Consider the following 22,078-nt stretch of genomic DNA (forward strand, 5'->3'; position numbering starts at 1 on the left):
CGCGCCGGGAGCGCCCCTCTCCAAAATTTATTCTTCCCATTCAATTTCAACGTCTATTGATTCGACACTTGCTATGGTGAAATCAAATTGACGATGTTATGGCAGTATTTACCTAACAATAACGTTCAAACACATGCAACTTGGTGCTAAATAAAACAAAGCTATTGCGATCATCTTTCATCTGACAGCTATTTAATAGTTGAAATAGTTATATCTACATAAAAATATAGACAGTATAGACAGTGTAAATCTTTCATTGACAGTAAATCGTTGGTTACTGTCAAAACCCTCATTAAATGCTATCTCGTAACATCTAAAAAGGAAAAAACTCTATTATTGTGTCAAATATATAAATTAGGAAACCTTCTTTGATTGTTTCGAAAAAAAGGAAGAAATCCTCCCCCGGATAGCAGTGAATTAGTTCGATGGTTAATAAAGATTTAAGAATAGGACACTGCACGTTGTACAGATATACATGCAGCTGCTTAGGGGTCAATTGAAGTGGTAGCCAGTATGCTTTTAATGATACGACAATGGTCAATGTATTTCATGGTCATGCCCAACCTCCCTACCAAGTTTGAGGATCTTACTAAGCGTTCTCTAGTTATCAATCCGACATGGTTTGGTGTACGGACGGACAGACGGACATGTGCAAAACAATCAATCCCCGCTTCTTTGAAGGCATAATAAACCAATTAAAATAAATAAAATAGTTTCTTACCCCGCCTCTATAACTGGCAATCTGGGGGTTGACATCGCTTCCCACACAAATATTCGAAACCACAGTTTATGTTCAATACAAAAAAGTTATTAGAACAAATATTCCAAATTCACAATCTTTATTACACTTTCCTAAATACTGTGAATTAAAAACGGTTACTTATTCCTTGTGCGTGGTATAAATATCTAGATAATCTCCATATTATGATAAAATAACAATAATCTATATCGCCAAATCTCATGTCAATAAAATGCCATAAAATAATTAAACACTAACAGATTCGTTTCTCCAATAATGTTTTTAAGCATAAAATTGTTATAGTTGTCAATGACGAATGTCTTTTGTAATCCAGGGAGAATAGTTGAATGTCTAACAAGTTTGTATGCAATTTCACATGTGCAAGAGTTTGTAGAAAATTAAAATGGGATAATCAACAAATATTTAGCATTAACCCGATGTATTAAAGACATTTACCAAAATCAATTTAAGATTTCAATATAATGAAATCGTCTTTTAAGTGTTTTAATATTAACGAGAATTTTAATACCCATAATCGGCAACATACATTTAATACACGTATACAAGCACTCAAGTTAAAAATTATCATATACATGTATATCATCAGCAAATGAGCCCAGTAAAGAAATCTCAACCCGCGAGGCAGACAAACTTTACCCTCCAGGACAAAATCCCCCTCCTAGACAAAATTTCACCACCTGGACAAAATCCCCTACTATGACATTCAACCTTTCTTTCAGTTTTCAAACGTTATTTTCCATACATAGTATGTAGTGTATAATAGATCCATAATTACAGCTTACATTATTTCTTTCTTCCAAAAACAACATAAAACTTCGTTTTACAGCATGTGAGTCGGATTTCATCAAGATTTGAAAAAAGTGGAGGAATTTTGCCTGCGGGTTGCACGGCCACGGGGGGAGGGGGGATTTGTTCTTCACTCCCAGTATGTATTATAGAAGACATCCCCATGTGACAATGTCCGTATATGGAAACTTTCATTCCTCAATATGCAATACAGGTTATATGCTTTCAATACTAATAGCTTAAGTTAATATAGTGTATAGATTAGTCTACTCTAGACAAAACATCCTGACATTTATATCTAAATGTATAAAGATGAACACAATGTTTTGGCATTTTCAAAGCTTAATTTATTAGTGAGATTTTATAACCGTAACAACAGTATTAAAACATCTTGTATACATTAAAACATGCAGTACACACATAAGCATACAATTAATGTGTGTCTCACTTTGTGCAATCAAATTATATCATTACAAAACCCACCTTATAATAATACAGAACAGACACTACCAACACTTATAGCGTACATGTAAATGTCCATGCAGATTCCGAACACTCTTAAGTTGGGATCTATGAGAACAGTATAATAATGTTTTTAATACATTTTAGTTTGTTTTTAAAATATGTATGCATGGTAGAATAGTTTGCACATCCTTAATGACATTTTGAGCTTGAAACAACAACCTACATTTATACCTAAATTTACAACAATAATTTGTGCTTTAAACAACCAAATTACATGTATAGTAAAGTTACACTATGTCTTCAGAAATGGCACCAATGTCTGCTGTATATATTTACATTGCAATGTATGTATTGTTCTAGTACTGCATTAGCTTTAATTTCTATCACACTATACAAGTTATACAAGTTTGAAACTAGAGCACCACAAGGGGAGGTCAATGCTGGCTCCTGTCTGATCAAGGAGCATCACTCAAGTACATGTAACATTATGGCCAAGAGTTATGGGCCTTAGTTCCATATGTCTATTCAGAGTCTTGTCATAATGAACTGTGTACCGAGTTAAATGTTAATATCTTGAACAGTTTCAAAGTATATGGAAATATTAAAGATAGCTTTGGACGGCTGCGCTAAAAAAATCACCAAACCTATGGCACTTTTCTAGGAAAAATAAGTTTCGTTAAAAAGCTACATCAAAATGAATCAAAAGCTAACAAAATTAAGAATATTAAAAAGTAAATTCAATAATGCAAATTAATAATGCCAAATCCTTTCATTGAACACTTGGTGTTAAAAAAACTCAAATAAACCACTGGATGACTATATCATTTCTTTGCAGTAAGCGTTTAGGCAGAACAACACGAACAGTAGATGAAAAGAAACAATATTGGCAAAAGAATGACATGATATTTGTGTTTATTGATAAAATGCTCATCTCTAATATGTAATTGTATTATTTTTAAGTGACTAGACACTTTTTAAAGCAAGGTTACTTAAAGGCACCCACAAAACGAAACTGAATTACATTAATATTTATCTACAAAACCACAAATATTCTCACATTAGTTATCCTAGAGCATAGTAGTATTTTACTTTTCAGAAAGAACAATGTACTAGTATATGATTCAAGAATATGGAAAAAAACCCTCTTGCTTGATTTTGAGAATCCAGACCCGTACATGATTTTTTACAACATCTAAAATTTTGTCTTAGAGACTGTTAACAATTTAATTAACATATTTTAAAACATGTGTATGTGTAACGCTTTCATTCAATAGTCATAAATTTGTGTTGGTTACACACAACATCGCCAAAACATCACAGTCTACGATTTGTTTTCAATCCGTTGCCAGCATAACTATGTACAAGCGACCAGTCTAGGATGGACCTTTTTACCAATACAAGTAGAACCATTCAATCTTGTAAGGCAAGCACAAAGGCTGTCCTACTTGGGATATACACCTGAAAAAACAACAACAACAACACAAGTATTAGACATGCATGAACATGTGGTTTATATACCTAAAAAACGTTCCATAAAGTCAATAAAAAGGAGAGCCAATGTAGTTATAGATTACCTGTATTTAAATGAAATTAACAACTACAGACAGATAAACAAATGTGACACGGAGCGAACATTTGCATGAGAGCCCCAATAGCAACATGGGTACACCATCATTACAATGGGTGCTTCATTATTAAGAGTGCCCCATCACAACCATAAGAGCCCCATCCGTACCATGAGAGGCTGAATATTTCCATGAGAGCCCAATATTATCATAGGTACTGCATTATTACATTTGGTGCCTCATAATAACATTGAGTGCCCCATCATCACCATGAGATTCCCATTATTACCATGAGTGCCCCTGAGTGCCCCATTTTTACTGTAAAGGGGCAATAATTACCATAAGTGCATGATATCGGTCATCCCAGGACTCGTTGAAGGTGAAGAAGTCCGTATTATGGTCAAGCCGTTTGTGACCGCCATATGCCCCCGAATCTGTGTCCAGAACCATCCTATACTTAACCATTGGTCAAGGTCCAATAACATGACGTATAATTTTTAGATGATAATTTGAAGACCATTAATGAACAGTAGCATATTTTTGCATTTAAAACATATTTAAGGTCTTTGACAACAACGTATAATTTTAGTCATAAGCATTTAGATTCCAAACAACGAACCCAAGTCCTTACATTCCTTTTTGGTTTGAAAGGGACTGGTTCAAGGTAAATAACACTATTTGAACAAATAAAAAGAAAAATGTTGCCAAAATAAAATCTGTGAAGGAGTCCCTTTAAAAATCAGCAAATAATTGTTAATAAAATTAGCCTGACAAGCATTTGACATATAACACCCTTGAGTCTGGGCTTGTGGCAATATTAATCCTGGCGGTGTCTTGGAAATATACTCATCATTTTAGGTTATTCTATATTCTGAGAAGAATTGCTGTTTTTGCAAAGTCCTGTCAATATCTACCAGGAGTTTTTGACTATAACTTAAGGATTTACCCCTTTATGCTTATTATATCAATTTGACTCTGACTTAGTGCTTCCAGACAAGTGCAAAGGATATTTGCCAGGAGTGTTGACTCCGATCTTGTAGTCAGTGTAACTGTTAGTTGGATGAAAGTTGAAGACAAACAGCAACTTGTTCACCCTCTCAAACACCACGACCTTGTCCCCCTGGTTTTTCCTGCTCACATATTGCTGTAACAACATCATTCATGTGTATTTGTTAACGGAATAAATAGATAAACCAGAAAAAGCAAAAAATAATGTACAAACTGTCAGAAACCGCTGCCACAATCTATGGGACATAAGCAGGGAAAGAAAAGTGAAGAAAATATCTGTCCAAAAGGTAGGAAAGTAGAAAGTCTTTTTTCTATTATTTTTACTAGTTTGTGCAGGGTCAATGGTCAGGGGTACATGTATTTACTTTAAGCTGAACTGTAAAGCCTATATAACCTGTACTTTTTGCAATGTTTGTTGTATACGTTCACTTTACAGTATATTGTTGAAACTTTCAGGATTTGTTTATATTAGATACAATTGACAGCTGATAAAATTTGAAATGCATCCTATGAGTGGTAATTCTTTTATGAATGCAGTCTCAAAACTTTCCGGACACCCCTCATATATTTTTACATAATCACACATAGTCCTTTTAATAAGGAAGTGCTGTGGAGCAAACGACAATGATCTTCAATTTCTATAATGAAGCTTAGGTCATGAGGCCAATTAAGATTTGGTGACAGCACCGGCGCCCAAGACACAAACCTTCACTTCTTTTCTTCCATAAACCAATCAGCTTATAAGAGACAGCTTACTTGTGCCATTGGAGCCAGCCAGCCATATGCAGCCTCCAGATGCTGCATATCATGGTCAAAGTTGTACAGATACTTGTACTTGAGGTTGTTGTCATCTACGAGGTTCCACTGTCGTCGACAGTAGTGGAAGCTCTCGTTGTTCCCAACGCGGGGAAAGTCCAGCCACTCTGGATGACCAAACTCATTTCCTGCAGAATGCAATGATTGTATATAAAACAAAACATTAAAATCACTAAAACCAAACAGTCAATTATTAATATAAACTGAACATGTGTTCATGAAAAATTTCGATTGGATATTGTTGCATCCTTTTCAAAAACAGGTAGGGTAGGTGCATGTAGGCTTTTCATTTTTTTTTTATTTGGCCTAAAATAAGGACATTAGTGTCATCATTGAAGAATGGTGTTAAAGTTATCTTCTGTATAAAGCTTTAAAGGTTTTGAACTACATATTGAAACACACACTTAAAAATATATATATATATATATATATATATATTAAAAAAAAATTATTTTTTTTACGACCTGACTATCAAAAGGATAGGGTCAGCGCCTATTTCGTAGGTAGGGTTGGGTTACACTTACCAAATGTACTTTTGGCCTTATGATGTTTTAACTAATTATAATAAGAGCACTTTTAAGAGCGCAGTTAAGCAATTTCTTTTCTTTTTGCCGGCAAAGCTGACAGATTGTTCATGCATTGAGTTATGATTACAGTGTAGTAGTATTCCTTGCTTTTGTTTTCTGTAATTAGTGAAAACTTATGATGATCTCAACTTATCTGTATTATTTACCAATAAAGTTGAGATATCCCTCCCCTCCGAGCCCCATGGTGATGAGGCGTATCATCTTGTGAAGGGCCATACCACGGTCAACAACAATGGAGGGTGGGGACAACTCAGACATGTGGGAGTACATCTCCTTGTCCATCAGCCAGAAAGCAAGCGTCTTGTCACCCACCAGGGCCTGAAATAAACAATGGAGGGTACAGGTGGAGTGGCATAGTGGTAAAAGTGTCTGCTTATCAACCAAGATATCGTGGGTTTGAGCTCCACATTAGACACTTTCCCATAGACTCTTTAAATGTACTCCAGTACTGGTTTCTACATTAGCAACAGACATCAGTAAGATTCTTATAAGTTTATAGGCTAGATGTTTTAACAATCCAGAAATGCGATCAGTAGGGCGAGCATTTACAAAACGTAAGCAAAATATTTTGTTTTGTATCCCTGTTGCAACACAACACATACACTGCAAGCGGGGAACCAAGCAGAAAACGTTTTTCGCAAACAAATTTACTGAATTAATGGCTGGTTTAACCAGAGCTATGATACACATGTAAATGCTTTTGATCTTTATATCTGTACCTGATCATGGCTTTCAGCGTAAGCTATACATTTCTCTGTGTAGCGGCGGTTAGTCAGAGTGTGAATAATGTTGGTAAGGTCCCAGTCGTCATCTGACTTCTCCTTCAGAGTCTGTGGAAACAGGACAAAAATGTTATCACATCTTTTCATTCACAGAAGTAAATCATATAGAAATTTGAACTATTTTACGTTATATGATACATGGTGAAAAATTTAGAACCTCAGTCTTAGAGTAAACACCATATATCAGCAAACAAATCTTTGAAAAGTACTGCGGATTGCTAAAACTAGATCTGAGCCTAAACATACATTATACATCTAGTCTACGATATGCTTTAATTTTTTCCAAAGCACATAAAGAGTCTAGAATAAACGTTCTCACAGGGCAGCATTCCCCAAGAATCTCCAGAAAGGAAGAGCCTGCACATTTTATGGTTCCGATATGTCCCAGATGATCAATCATGGGATTTGAACACATACTGACCTTGATCCACATGTCGGGGAGGGACATAGCTAGGCGATAGTCGAAGCCTCCCCCTCCCTCTGTAACTCCACGGCACAGGGCTGGCATTCCAGACACATCCTTCAGATAAAGAAAACAAACATTATCCCAATATAAACAAGTGCGCCAACACAGGGGCAACAACTATTGTCAAGTGAGAGTTACAGGCCTTGTACCTAAGTGTATTGCTTCTGGCAACATATGTACCAAGTTTCATTTAAATATCTTGAACAGTTTATGAGCTATGGCCATGTTTAAAAAATTGCGTTAAGGCACCACTGCCATGACGTCAAGGCTATGACAATACTTTCTTCAAAAAGACAAGACGAAAATCATTCAAGAGAAGAAAATATTGTTTCAATGTTCATATGATTTAAATATTCGAGAGAGTAAAGTGAATATTATTTATCTGGCCATCATAAAACATTACAGAGTATGGTATGGTTGTGCTGACCTTGTTATTAAGAGCTTACACATCTTTTTATAACATGCAAATCATTGCCTCAGAAGAGGTTCACAATCACACAAGTTAAGCCCTTTAATTTACAGTATCCCTTTTAACAACCCACGATTCCACATATAAGTTTCTATATATGAGTCACGTAACCTGATTTTATGGCCCACGTCCGATTTTTGCAAAACAGGTGTTAAACTTATGACTGATTTTGTTTTCTGAATAAAATTAACTTATTACCTAGTCAACATATTGTCATTTTGTCCAAGATTCTGTTCAAATAATATAATTTACTAATCAGAACATAGAGCAGTTTTTTCTTACCTCCACAATGGTTATCATTACATATGTGTTAAAAAATACAACAGCAGTATTTATTCATGATTCTACACCCACCTCTGCAATGGTGATCATGAAGTCTGGATAGAGGGAGTGTAGCATGTGGTTGGACGTGGTCAGGTACGTGAGGGATTCCGTGTCCGTGTTCAAACCAAAATACTCATTGTAATCTCCACTGAACCCGTGCCCTGCATTGTAATAATATGATAAGTAACAAATAATGCATCGAAGTACAAGATGAGATGTTGGTTTATTATAAACAGTGTTTTCTATAAAACAAGAATGCAGCACTCTATGACCCCATCCTATCAACATGTGTATAGTTCAATTGCTTTTCCAAATGAATAATAATGCTAAGTAAAGACTACAAACAAATAGTTTGACTGGTCACTAACAACAACGATTGTTTGACTCTTGATTGAAACATCAATTCAAATTGAATTTGTGACACGAGGCAAACTTAACACATTTAATTTAAACACATGTTCAAAACTATAATTCCGCAAATTTCTTGACCTTTAACCTTTTGATCCACAAACAGAGGTTGTCCACTGACCATTACCAATGAGAATAACAAGTTTGAAGTCTCTACACAGAGTCATTTAGAAGTTATCAATCGGAACATAAGCACCCAAAATATTTCAAGTCAAGTTACCATGACCTTGACCTTTGACCCCAAATCAATAGGGTCATTTACTGATCATGACAAATCAGTTTTTCTAAGTGGTCAATAGGACAAAACTTAATTATATTATCAAAGCCATATTTATGAGTGTTTCTACACATTATATATGTCTCTTTTATTTGTATTTATAAACATGTGCTAAATATCAGCTTTTGATAAAAAGACAAATATTCACACTTTTCAGAACGATACCGAAGATAGGACAAGGTTATAACTATACATAAACTGTTTCTTTGAAATCAAGCTGAATTGAAAATGTGTATTGATTACCCATGCCGTGTGAGTGGTAGAGCATTGATGTGACACCATCGAACCTGAAGCCATCAAACTGGTATTCCTCAATCCACCAACGAAGATTGGACAACAGGAACCTCAGGGTCTCCCATCTAGAAATGGACACATGGACAATAAAATAAAATGCCGCAGCCACAGTTCAACTTCAGTGTAATAACTTAAATAAGAACATATCTATAATACACTGCTTATACATCTATAAATCATTATTTTTTGGTATACTGTGAAATCATTTATATTCGTCGGCATGAAATTTCGTGGTTTGCCGAAAAATTACAATTTCGTGGGTACTTGAATTCGTGGTTTTTCGTTTTTGAAAAAAATATATAATCGAAATTGTGATCGTCCTAGATCGACTGCATTCCACGCACTGGCCCGTGATTTCCGCTGTCTACGTCACTCGGTTTATAAAAACACATTAAAATGATTTGGTTTATTATTTGTTAAAGGCTGATATAATATATTAACAAAACAATGATAGTAACATATACAGTTAGACGGATATTTACGATGTGTACTGCGGCCTCCGTAACATACAAACATGGCAATTGAAAAAGGGAATGAAGTGTCAATATTTCGTGGGATCTTGAATTCGTGGATCACCCAACCCACGAAAACCACGAACATTAATGCACCACGAACATTAATGATTTCACAGTAATCTTTTGAGCATGTCAATGTGGGTTTCGGGTACTTTCTCCAGGCCTCTTAAAATGACATTAGGACTGTTTCTACCCAGGAAATGAACGCAAGTTTGATTCATATCAGCTTTCAGTAGTCTTCACAAAAAAATATTATAAACTAAACCAACCTTATAGTAAATACCATGTTATTATTACATGTTTGTTACTTGCAAATGGCAGATACCTACAGCAAAGTCAGGGCTGAGATACTGTGATCCCAAACTGACTGTATTATTACTTTAAAAAGGCCCACTGTATTTATTTTGTGACATCAGTTGTTCCATATGAATTATTACCTATCTAAGAATGTCAGTAGTTAAATGTAATATGCCAGTATTTTGTTTATTGTCTTGTCATAAAATAGCTGCAAAGAAATGTCTCAAAATCCAGTAAGAAATAAAATTGATCGCCCTACTCAGTATAGTTGAAAAGCCTCGAGTCCCACAGATCATGGATACCCCTGGGCCCACCATGAAAGTAGCATGAGTCTGTCCCATCAAACATATTGAGGCCATCAACGACATTCTTGGATGCGTGGCTGTGAACGACATCGAGCAGCACAATTATTCCCATACCGTGGGCCGTGTCTATCAACTCTTTCAGCTCCTCTGGTGTGCCGAAACGACTACAATGAAGGAGAAAATAATAGTGTTTGAAAAAATGCTTTTGGCTGAAATGTTGATTTTTTTGTCATGAAATACCAGAATCTGAATATTTCTTTCTTCCAAAAATTGTAAAACAGATTTAATATACTGTATATATAATATGTATATTATATATACAAATTGCAGTATATAGCTTTTAACTGTGTACAAGAACATTTTATAAATATGCTATGTTTTTAATTCTATTTTTCTATATTAGCTGTGTGTTACCTTTTTATCTCTTACTTGTTATAAAGCTCCATTAAAAATCGTAAAAAAAGCCATAACAGAATGCAATTGGAGGATAATGTTTTTGGAACTTCTATTTCTTATGTTAAATATTACTTGACTCATTTACCAAAGTAAGTTAACTAGCTCTTTTTATAAATATCTACAAACATATGGGATGGCTTTTGGTTAAAATGGTATAGATATTTACAAATAGTCTATGCAGTAGTAAGTTGTATTAAGTTATTATAGTCATTACTCATAAGATAATATCATATAAAACTGTTAGTAAGGTATGTTCCTTTGGTGTGCCCCGAACCACGCATACGGCGATAATAAAGGTAAACACATTTTTTTTATAAAAAATTGTAATACTTATTGTTGGTTGTTCATCTTAAGAAAAAAAAATGTACAGGCAACTCTTCGTTCCTTAAAGATTCGCAACCCTGGCCAAGGTATTATATTTTGCATGTTTTATGTCAGTGATGCCGCCACCTATGACACCAATGCCTTGACAATACTTCAAACTTTTTTTTGTCTAAAAACAGATACTTGTGTAAGTATAAAGCCAAATAGATTTTTTTTTATCAGATTGAGACAACCCACCCGGATGCAGCGAAGAAGCTCGTGACTTGGTAACCAAAACTAGCGTAGTAAGCATGCTCCATAATGGCCATCAGCTGAATGGCGTTGTAACCTGAAAATCAAACCATAAACCATAAGAAGCACAAAGTGAATGGGGAATATAATTTTAACAATTTTGTTATCCTCAGAAATGATATTCAATCAGTCATAATTAATCCACAATAAGTAACAATATATAGAAAAGAAGTGTTTACTTCTAATTATGACATGTTTAGGAGAGTTATCAATAGGAGATTAATGAACATACTTATATATACTAACACTAATAATTAATAAGTTTCTCATTTTTAAACTTCTCACTTCAAACTTCTTACCAAGATACTTAATGCGTGTCAAGACATCCTTAGTGAATTCTGGGTATGTGGCAACTTTTCCTTGCCATGAGGCAATGCCCACATGACATTCATAGATGCGAAGACTAGTGGGCTTGCTTGGGTGCTTGTTCTTAAATACGTATTTCTGGAAGCAGATACACACATACATTTTTCAAATGTATTACATTTAACATATCAGATACAGAAATATGTGAATTTTGGATGTCTAGGGCTAGTTGCTTAAGGTAGAGCAATATGGAAAGTACAACATTTGAATTGGGAACACCCCTGGCTTTTATCCAAAGGATTATTGTTCAATATTTACACCTCATTTTCCATTCCTTAAATGAACTGCTTTTCCGCAATTGCGTTTATCGATCGATGAACACAACATCTTTGGATATGTTCGGATCGCAATTCATCGCATAACAATATACATGAAAACAATTGATCTTGTTATTGTTTGCATTGTGTCAGCAGGTGCCGTAAAATATAAATCAACATTTTAGAAAGTGTTAAGTCATTATATTTTAAACGTATTGTTGTGTTTCAGTTCTAAGTTTAAAAGTGATTTCAATTGGTTGGACTTTTCCCGGGTTATTGTGACTTCATTTAAAAAAAATGTTTCCGGTTACAGTCGGGTCGTTCTATTTACAGAATGGGTCAGAAAGGATTACTGAAAGGTTATCCTTAATGAAACGAAGTATTTTTTAACAATTCTTAAATGAAATAATGAACTATTGGTGTAAACATAAGGAATGAACTGCGGGGTTGATGTCATTATCGGGGATATGAACGCAATTGGGCTGATCAAAGTATGCGTGGAGTCCTTTGGACTCCACACACTTAGATCAGCCCAATTGCATTCATACCCCGACAATGACATCACCGCCGCAATTCATTCCTTAATTGGATGATAGTGCTTGTGTTCCGACTGCTAGTGCTGTATCAGTTAAATATCCCTCTACCCTGGTGATCCCACCAAATTTGGATCCTAATTTGGACCCAAAAAGGGTAAATTCCCTTCTGTAGGGGGGTGGCATAATTTAGAAATAGAAGTGCCTTCCCAAGTGGGTTATAAGTTGAAATGGAATAGCCCTAAACAAAATAATTCATTAAAATAAACTAATAATTAGAGCCAACACTGAAGGTCATTAATATAAGCAGTTTGAAGTGACCACTGAGCTCTCATTATAAGTTCTATTAAAATAAATCAACAAACCTTTTTTTTCACATATGAATAAAATATAAAGGTTTAAACTAAACAACACAGAAAACAAGCATCTTTTACCTGCGGTGGATCCCAGAAGACCTGGTCGTAGACCGGAACTTTCTCCTCCCGAGTGACACGGATCGCCCAGGGAGACAGACGGTCTTCCAGCTTACCAGCTTTCGTGTTCATCACCAACTGACGAAAAAGAAAGATATCTTAAAACATGTTTCAGGACAAAAGGCGTTTATTTTAAACCACAAAAATGAGGCCATAAAAACTGCTTTTATTTTCTCCATAAATAGGGCCTATAATTATTTCTGTGTTCAGGGGTATAAAAAATATAAGCAGGATAGGGACAAAGGTTTTTTTATTAAGTCAAGTGAAAACATGGAAGTACCGGTAACTCATAAATGCCAAGGATGACACTACTTCCTGTTGTAAATTAAATCCAAACTAATTTATGTTTTTAATTTGAATGAACAAAATTTTAATTATGTTTTATCCTAGTGGTAATTCGGCTTGAAATGTTTTGACTCTCTTGAATAACTCTTACTTAACAGAGCATGGATACATCGTATCAATAATATATTCATAGTGTCTTCATGTCAAGCAATCATAATACTGAGTCTGTAACAACTCTTTTAAAGAGAACATGAGCAGTAAATGTCAGAACCCAACTCAACTTTATTTAGTGCAAATATATATATACATATATATATATATATATATATATATTTGCACTAAATAAAGTTGAGTTGGGTTGCAATTGTTTTATTTATTTTTAAATATATACCACATGGAACTACTACTTGTACAAGGTTACTTTTTCGGTAACATTTATGTCGGAAGATGTATGTATGTGTATGTTAACAAATCAACAATAAACATACTCCGTACACAATCAAATAATTTTCAAAAATAAAAATCCCCTATCCACCTAGCCTGCTTTAATATCAGCATTAACCGGAACATTATTTGTTTGGCCATACAAACCAACGGCAAGTAAAAAGCCAGTGACCTTTATATTTTATTTTACCTTGATTTTAGTGTTATGTTTGATGGGACAGGATCCATCTGCATTTGGTGGAATAACCAGCTCCCACTTGCCAAAGTCCAGCTTCTTGAACTGGTGCTGGGTCTGATTCCAGCCATCTAAAAGCATAACATAAACTCAATATATGCTCCTAGTTATACTCTGATATTTAAACTGTTAAAACATTTGTGCAGTCTTATGAAATTAATGGTTAAAAAAGCCAAAATTAAAATATCTTAAGCTATTTCTTTTTGATTAACATTCATTCACTACCAATATGTTTTGTCTGACCTTAGTTAGAGAGTGTACATTGTTAATTCTGTAAATTTTCACCAATTGAAGGGCCATAAATCTAAAGGTGACTGGGACATCACAGCTAGTTTTAAAACTTGAACAACATAATATTATATTGCTCATTAACATTGGTGTTCATTTTCTAAAGTTAGATAGCGATCAACTGTTTTAGATCCAACCCATCCAACGCCCACCTGCCACATGTGTTCCCATAATAGGTCTGTAACATTAGACAGGACCACAGGCCTATAAAAATGACACAAGGTAGACTGAGAGATCAATGATTTTCTTAAATAATAAACTTACTAAAGTCCCCCCTAAGTGCAATGCCTTCAGCGCCTGGCGCCCACTCCAACATACGAATCCCATTATCTGGGGTTCGGTGGATCCCAAAATTCTCATATCCTCGTGAAAACTTCTCAAGTCCTCCTTCATTTGTATCTATCTGCTTAAGAAGGCTCTGGAAGCATCCATATCTGAAGAGAATCAAGAACATAACAATAAAGGTCAACATACATTTGTAGTATGGACAAAAGAATCAAGAAAAAATTATCACTTAGTACTTGTTGATGTTTGTCTAAATCGATTTAGCAGTCAGCATTAGAATACATCTAGTGTTGCCATTGGTGGAGACATGAGTGCAAAATTATACTACTGTTCACAAATCACCTTGTCAATCAGTAAAAGAAAAATGATCACAATGAAATTCTGCACTGAAGACACAGTCAATTTGTACAGCTGGAAAATTGGTTTTAATTCTCAGTTTCAACACTTTTTGTGTCAACATGCCCTTCTTGTGAGCCTTACTTAATTGGTCAGTTGAAGTAAAACAAATAAAAACTGTTCAAGATTTTAAGGGCTGCTTTGCGTGAGCCTGCCTCTGCAGTACGTAGTTCTGTGTAATACGTAAAATTTTACACAAAATTGCTCCTTGCGACAGTTTGGTTTCTTTGTTGTGTTAACTTGGTCAAAAGGCAATCATTGATGTTGGACTTAATTTGAAACATTTACTTGCGTTTGGTTATAATCAATCATTGATTTAATTAGCGAGTTGTTTTTCTTCATTTCTCCTGTTATTTTGTGTTCAACTCAACCAAGCCATCTGAACACCTCTGAACATATAAATGGACTCAAAGGAGACAATTAGCGGAAATTAACTGAACACAAATAACAAGAGGAAAGAAGATAAACAACTCGCCGGTTTAATCGATGAACGATTATAACCAAATGTTGCCAATTTCATGGCCCAGCCAATCAAATTTCGAATATAATCGATCATCGGAACATCAATATATAACATATAATGACATTACATTGTTTATAAACATGTTTTACCAACATTTAAGTTTTTACATGTACACATGTATGAACATCATGATGAACATGTAGACCATCAAACACCGCAAAGGCCAACTCTAGTTGTGGCTCCATGACTCAGTTATAAATAGCCTTTTGATTGTTTGATATTTGGCATGCTATAGATAAGGCCATGGGTTACTGACCTTTGAAAACTGACATGATAAAAAGCCATAGAAAATATGGCAGATTTTGATATGTAGTCAAAGCTTTTGAAACCTTTGAGCGCACTAAATTTCAGCCATGGATCTATCTTAAACTTCCTGTGAGCATGAAAGTTTTGCATCAATCAACATTGATTCCATAAACAAGACATACTACAATTTCGTAGCCAAGGCTATGACAATATTACAATGCAGTGGGGTTTTTTACCAAGTGGGGCCGCTCCATGCCCAATGCTATTTACTTTTTTCCAAAAATCAATATAAATTCACAATTCTTAGAAAAAAAATCAAAGGAATTGGTCCCCACAACCCATTTTTGTATGGAAACTTGGAATTCGTAAAGAAAAAAAAACATTATCAAATTCTCCTTTATTTTTTCTATGTTCATTTCTAGGCAAAATTGGAATTACCAAATTTTGTCAAAATGACACATTTTCACTGTCAGAAAAGCCCAAGCCCCATTCCCAAAACTTTGTAAAAACCTCTGCAAGTGGAATGTAAGTATACATTACATGACATGTATAATTCCCTATTGTTATATGATGGTTAAGAAATATTAAGTAATACATGTATGAAAAATGCATACATATTTTTTTGTACAAAAAAAAATAACATAAAAAATGACATGACAGTAATTAGCTTTTAACTGGTCAGTCAAATTTATGACATTTATCTTACCTTCTCCTAATCTCCGCTTCATGAGTTGTCAAGTATCCATCCAACTTAAACAGTGTTTCAATGTGTGGCACTTCAATCTGAGATGACATGGCTCCAGCGTGCTGAAAACTGCAATGATATCTAACTGCGTGCAACCTTCAAAATTGGCTGCAATATATATACATTTAAGATGCTGGGTCAAGGTCACTGCCATAAAATACGCATGATATTGGGAAATTGATTCAAAACGACAGCTAAAACGGAAGCGTGCATTTGCGAGTTTCCAATGAATATGTTTAAGATGAATATAAATCTTATTCGATTCCTGTTTCCTTATTGTTCAAAAGACAAAATAAAATTTCCACTCACCGGCAAATGGCTGCGGAATTTACCTCCCTTATTAATACTCTCTACTATAAGAGGTAGCAGCTGTCAACATTGTCAACGTCCGTCAACATTTGAAGTGAGCAATATCGTTTATGTTGTGTAAAACTAGTATCTTTAACCCCTTAATATTTAACTTAATTATGTTATTTAATTTTGCTGATTTATTTTCCTGTTTCTGCTGTTCATGCTTTTGTTATCATGATCATTAGTTTTTCAATATTCGGACAAGCTTTCCGGATATTTACCAATCACGCACATTTCTAACGTTTACCCGTGCTGAAGGCGTTTTAATTGGGATATTTATGTTCAATCATAATTCAAAATGCCATCGTCACAATTCCATTCATAAAGACGAACTGGATAATACATCTTTGAAGCCTCATATGGGTACTGATCTATAAGCCAGCAGAAGTATTTCTTAGTCTAAAATAATAAACGTCTTCTAGATTCTTCTAATACCTAATGGATTTGTCATATAAAAAAGGTCAAAATATCCACCAACGTACAATTATTTGGACTAAAGTATTTCCATTGTTGTTGTTTATAATGGTCTGCCTGCGTCTATTGCTGCATCATGGCTTGACCTAGTCATTACTAGGCTTGACCCTGCCGTGTGAGCCATCACGACTTATTGTGGATTCACAGTTTTTAGTGACTGGATATGTAGTTCCCAGTTACATTACCCTAAGGTATATTTTGAAATTTTATGTAATGGTTCCACTTGAGTTTATTAAACTCAAACTGTGATCAACCATAACATGTTCAGTTTTTGTTTTGTATCTCTTCTAAATTTTCTTTCAGGTTAAATCTTATTTGGAAGTTTATTGAACGACTTCTTAGTACATGTAGTCGTATACTGTATACATGAATTAAACCACCTTATATATATATATGTTCACGGTATGCCTAAGCGACTTTTTAACGAGTTCTGGAGACTCACTAGAGTATATTTTTCACATGTTTTTCGAAGTTCATAATCCTTGGCCAGAGCTGTTTTTAAATATATTAACAAATATTAGATATTTAAATTCAATATCAGGCTCCTAAAATGCTATGCCCCTTGTGACCCAAACAGGACCGTCGGGTTAAATTCACCAGTTTACAAATTGTTGGTATTTTTACAATATTAAGGGACCTGTTCCCATTCAAAAAAGGTGAGAGAAAAACAACAGCATTGGGTATAATGCCTAAACAGTAGGAGATGTAAACACGGACTACTTGTAAACATACGTGCAGACATTAACCCGAGAGACGTTTACGCGTACACTACAACAACTTCTTAAAGTTTCCAAAACATTAATAAATTAAAATATTAAATGAACCGATTAAAACTAAATAAATCGTACCCACAATCTGCTCTTATCTTAGCTTTATACTTCAGTTTAAACTTCTCAAATTACACTACACAGGTACTGTTTTTAGAGGCTGTGTTCGTATATATTCGGCCAAACGATTTGTATACGGAAGTTCCGTTGCACTGCACACAAATGTCACAGAGGTGTTAATCACATGAAAATATCTAAATAAAACTAACCATTGAAATAATAGGTATGATATTAATTTTGGCCTGTTGTTTTTTTCGAAACTGTCGTAGCCATGCTGTTGTCGTTGTCGTGCAAAACTAACCTTGTCATAAGATGAAATAAAAAACGTCCAAAATGTTTCGCATGCAACATAGTACAAATGTTATGCCTTATGAACGGCTGAGAAAAATGGAAAAACGTTGAACTCGGGGCCTGCTTGCGGTGTTCTCTTTTTAGTTTTTACAGACTTAATCAAAAGAGTTAATCATGATAATGGCAGGAGACGGTTTATTTTTAACCAGGTTTTCACATACTGGGCGGCGTCAAACTCACCTATGAAACTGAATCACTTTAGTAAGGGTTGAATATCTTGACCAAACTTGGTCTATAGAAAGAGTTTATGGGTACCTTTCGTGGGATTGCATTTGGGGTACCTAGGGTCAAGGTCAAGGTCACTGTTACTAAAAATAGAAAAACGGTTGAAACTGAATAACTTTAGTTAGGGATGACATACCTCGACTAAACTTGGTCTATAGGAAGAGTTTATGGAGACCTTTCATGGGATTGCGTTTGGGGTCCCTAGGGTCAAGGTCAAGGTCACTGTTACTAAAAATAGAAAACGGTTGAAACTGAATAACTTTAGTTAGAGATGACATATCTTGACTAAATTTGGTCTATAGAAAGAGTTTATGGGTACCTTTCATTGGATTGCATTTGGGGTCCCTAGGGTCAAGGTCAAGGTCACTGTTACTAAAAATAGAAAAACAGTTGAAACTGAATAACTTTAGCTAGAGATGACATACCTTGACTAAACTTGGTCTATAGGAAGAGTTTATGGAGACCTTTCATGGGATTGCGTTTGGGGTCCCTTGGGTCAAGGTCAAGGTCACTGTTACTAAAAATAGTAAAACGGTTGAAACTAAATTACTTTAGTTAGGGATGACATATCTTAACTAAATTTGATCTATAGAAAGAGTTTATGGGTACCTAGGTCAAGGTCAAGGTCACGGTTACTAAAAATAGAAAAACAGTTGAAACTGAATAGCTTTAGTTAGGGATAACATACATTGACTAAACTTGGTCCATAGGAAGAGTTTATGGAGACCTTTCATGGGATTGCGTTTGGGGTCCCTAGGGTCAAGGTCAAGGTCACTGTTACTAAAAATAGAAAAACAGTTGAAACTGAATAACTTTAGTTAGGGTTGACATATCTTGACCAAACTTGGTCAATAGGAAGAGTTTATAAATACCTTTCATGGGATTGCGTTTGGGGTCCCTAGGGTCAAGGTCAAGGTCACTGTAACTAAAAATGGAAAAATGGTTGAAACTGAATAACTTTAGTTAGGGATGACAGATCTTGACTAAACTTGGTCTATAGGAAGAGTTTATGGAGACCTTTTATGTTATTGCGTTTGGGGTCCCTAAGTTCAAGGACAAGGTGACTGATACTAAAAATAGAAAAACAGTTGAAACTGAATAACTTTAGTTAGGGTTGACATATCTTGACCAAACTTGGTCTATAGAAAGAGTTTATGGATACCTTTCATGGGATTGCGATTGGGGTCCCTAGGATCAAGGTCAAGGTCACTGTTTCTTAAAATAGAAAAATGATTGAAACTAAATAACTTCAGTTAGGGATGACATATCTTGAGTAAACCTGCTGTACAGGAAGAGTTTATAGATACATTTCATGGGATTGGGTTTGGGGTCCCTAGGGTCAAGGTCAATGTCACTGTTACTAAAAATAGAAAAACAGTTGAAACTGAATAACTTTAGTTAGTGTTGACATATCTTGACCAAACTTGGTCTATAGGAAGAGTTTATGGATACCTTTCATGGGATTGCATTTGGGGTCTCTAGGGTCAAGGTCACTGTTACTAAAAATAGAAAAATGGTTCAAACTGAATATCTTTAGTTAGGGTTGACATATCTTGACCAAACTTGGTCTATAGTAAGAGTTTATGGATACTTTCATGGGATTGCGTTTTGGGGTCCCTAGATTCAAGGTCAAGGTCACTGTTACTAAAAATAGAAAAAAAACAGTTGAAACTGAATAAATTTCGACAGGGTCTACATATCTTGACCAAAGCAGGTATAAAGGAAGAGTTTATGGATACCTTTCATGGGATTGCGTTTGGGGTCCCTAGATTCAAGGTCAAGGTCACTGTTACTAAAAATAGAAAAATGGTTGAAACTGAATAACTTTAGTTAGGGTTGACATATCCTGACTTGGTATAAAGGAAGAGTTTATGGATACCTTTAAATGGATTGCATTTGGGGTCCCTAGGGTCAAGGTCACTGTTACTAAAAATAGAAAAACAGACACAGGCTGAAGTTCTTCTGTCAATCATTAAAATCCTGGTTTCGTTGCATTGCGGCGTTTCTTGTTAATAAATGCATTACATACTTCAGTTTGGTGACGATTTATTATCAGGTATCGTAAAACCGTATATCGTTCAGCAAGGAGTGTGTTTGAGTGCGTTAGTAGTCGGTGGTACCAGTACATATATATATGCTATTGTTTTATTTGATATTTTTGAAGCAGTTCGCATGATTTTAGTGGTACGTTCTTGCAGGAGGAGCATGTGATGATGTAGGGAGTGTCGCGGTCATGGAAAAGCAAGATCTGTTGTCCCCGGCATCAGGACCGTCACCGACAATGTCTTCAGTGTCAGATATGGCCAGAAAACAGACAGAAGTACGGCTGTATTTCACAATTTATTCATTTTATGAACATTAATTACAATGCTCATTACATATGTATGTTTATATTTAAGAACGTATATTGTACAGAGAAACAGATTTAATATTTTAGTGTCTCCTGGCGTATTTTTCTTGAATAAATAAACTTGGTAGTGCTGATATAATATTAAATCGTAATAAGTTTTATACAATAAATAGTGTTTACAGAATGATGTTTAACCTATTTTACAGACAGAGTCACCGACTGCCAGTACGGGCAAGATGAGCCGCTTGAACGCCGCGGCCATCGCCCTCCATCGCAGCACCAGACTTCCGGAAGAGTTTGCATGTCAGGACGCCATGACGTCTCGCTCGGAACACGTGAAAGTAGTGACGTCAACGGAAAGGACTGCTCTGTGACAAGTGTCAAATTTTGATTCTAAATGCGTGACGGACACATTCAATTATATTTTTTTATGTTTGATTATGGCTGTTTTATATTAACAAATGCGGGTGTCATTGTAATTGTAGTCCAATATTTTATGTCATAAATTTTCTTGTGTCTAGTAGTTAATGGGAGACTGTGGAATTTGCATATATATGATGTACCATATCAGCATCCTTTTCGCTCGTTTCATGATGCCAACTCATCATATAAGTACTAAAAGTACTGGATTGTTTAAAACATATCTGTTTCACTTTGAAAGTTCGTTGGTATTTTAAGAAATTGTATATTTTATATGTTATATTCATTTACTCGATGTTTTAGCTCAGACTATGTTGTATGGTTGTGCGATTGTTGCCTTTCAGAAAATAAATGTTCAAAGCTGGCTGCCTATTGTCATTGTTGAGAGAGATGTTGTTCTACTTTTAAAAGTGTAATTTTAAAGCAAAAGTCTATTTTTTTGTATGAATAAAATAAAAATAAATGTATATTTTGCGTTGATCGACAAAGGTTATATAGTGTAGACGGTCGATTCTTCCGTGATAATGTTCATTTAAAGCCTTTACGTCCTCGTTTTCATTGGCGGCGGCATGGAATTTGTTTAATTTGGGTTGTAAGCAATTTAATATCTTAAAATGTACCAGATATACGCATGAAGCTAATTACATTTGTAACAAAATGACATACATATGTAAGTAACAAGAGTCACCACTCTGGCATAAATACTTGTAGAATTATGCCCCTTGATACGCGTTGATAACTGCTTGCGCTGTTGCTGTTTAAATGGTGTACCAATTTGGAGAGTGTTTTCTTTTGTTTTGTCTAAACAT

The 22,078-nt window shown here is 35.0% G+C and overlaps 1 protein-coding gene and 1 long non-coding RNA gene across 3 annotated transcripts; one reads left to right on the forward strand and one right to left on the reverse strand.

Annotated features, from left to right (window-relative positions):
- Positions 1 to 170: 170 nt before the first annotated feature.
- LOC128231402 (1,4-alpha-glucan-branching enzyme-like) lies at positions 171 to 16,621 on the reverse strand. Of its 2 annotated transcripts, XM_052944187.1 has the most exons (16): positions 16,233 to 16,449; positions 14,341 to 14,510; positions 13,744 to 13,859; positions 12,786 to 12,902; positions 11,495 to 11,639; positions 11,142 to 11,232; positions 10,079 to 10,288; positions 8,957 to 9,072; positions 8,059 to 8,189; positions 7,191 to 7,289; positions 6,707 to 6,817; positions 6,134 to 6,305; positions 5,341 to 5,528; positions 4,557 to 4,720; positions 3,916 to 4,027; positions 171 to 3,469 (listed from the first exon to the last, which is right to left on the reverse strand). In XM_052944187.1, exons 1-16 carry the CDS (start codon positions 16,319 to 16,321, stop codon positions 3,422 to 3,424), a joined length of 2,079 nt encoding a protein of 692 aa, XP_052800147.1. In that variant the 5' UTR covers positions 16,322 to 16,449; the 3' UTR covers positions 171 to 3,421. The 2 variants fall into 2 exon arrangements, with proteins under 2 accessions (XP_052800147.1, XP_052800146.1); XM_052944186.1 differs by lacking the exons at positions 171 to 3,469; positions 3,916 to 4,027 and adding an exon at positions 16,581 to 16,621 and having other exon boundaries at positions 4,526 to 4,720; positions 16,233 to 16,340.
- LOC128231404 (uncharacterized) lies at positions 16,573 to 21,633 on the forward strand. Its single transcript, XR_008260363.1, has 3 exons — positions 16,573 to 16,674; positions 20,698 to 20,819; positions 21,062 to 21,633. It is a non-coding gene; the product is annotated as an uncharacterized LOC128231404 (long non-coding RNA).
- Positions 21,634 to 22,078: the final 445 nt, after the last annotated feature.

The sequence above is a fragment of the Mya arenaria genome, chromosome 4, assembly GCF_026914265.1.
Source record: "Mya arenaria isolate MELC-2E11 chromosome 4, ASM2691426v1".
Classification (NCBI taxonomy): Eukaryota; Metazoa; Mollusca; class Bivalvia; order Myida; family Myidae; genus Mya; species Mya arenaria.

Bases quoted from the DNA above. Each gene is read 5' to 3' on its own strand.
- LOC128231402 (XM_052944187.1), bottom strand. From the start codon at position 16,321: ATGTCATCTCAGATTGAAGTGCCACACATTGAAACACTGTTTAAGTTG. The intron at 9,073-10,078 runs GTAGGGCGATCA...GTCCATTTCTAG, and splicing joins AGGCTTTTCAACTATACTGA to ATGGGAGACCCTGAGGTTCC. The intron at 6,306-6,706 runs GTACAGATATAA...TGTTTATTTCAG, and splicing joins ACGCTGAAAGCCATGATCAG to GCCCTGGTGGGTGACAAGAC.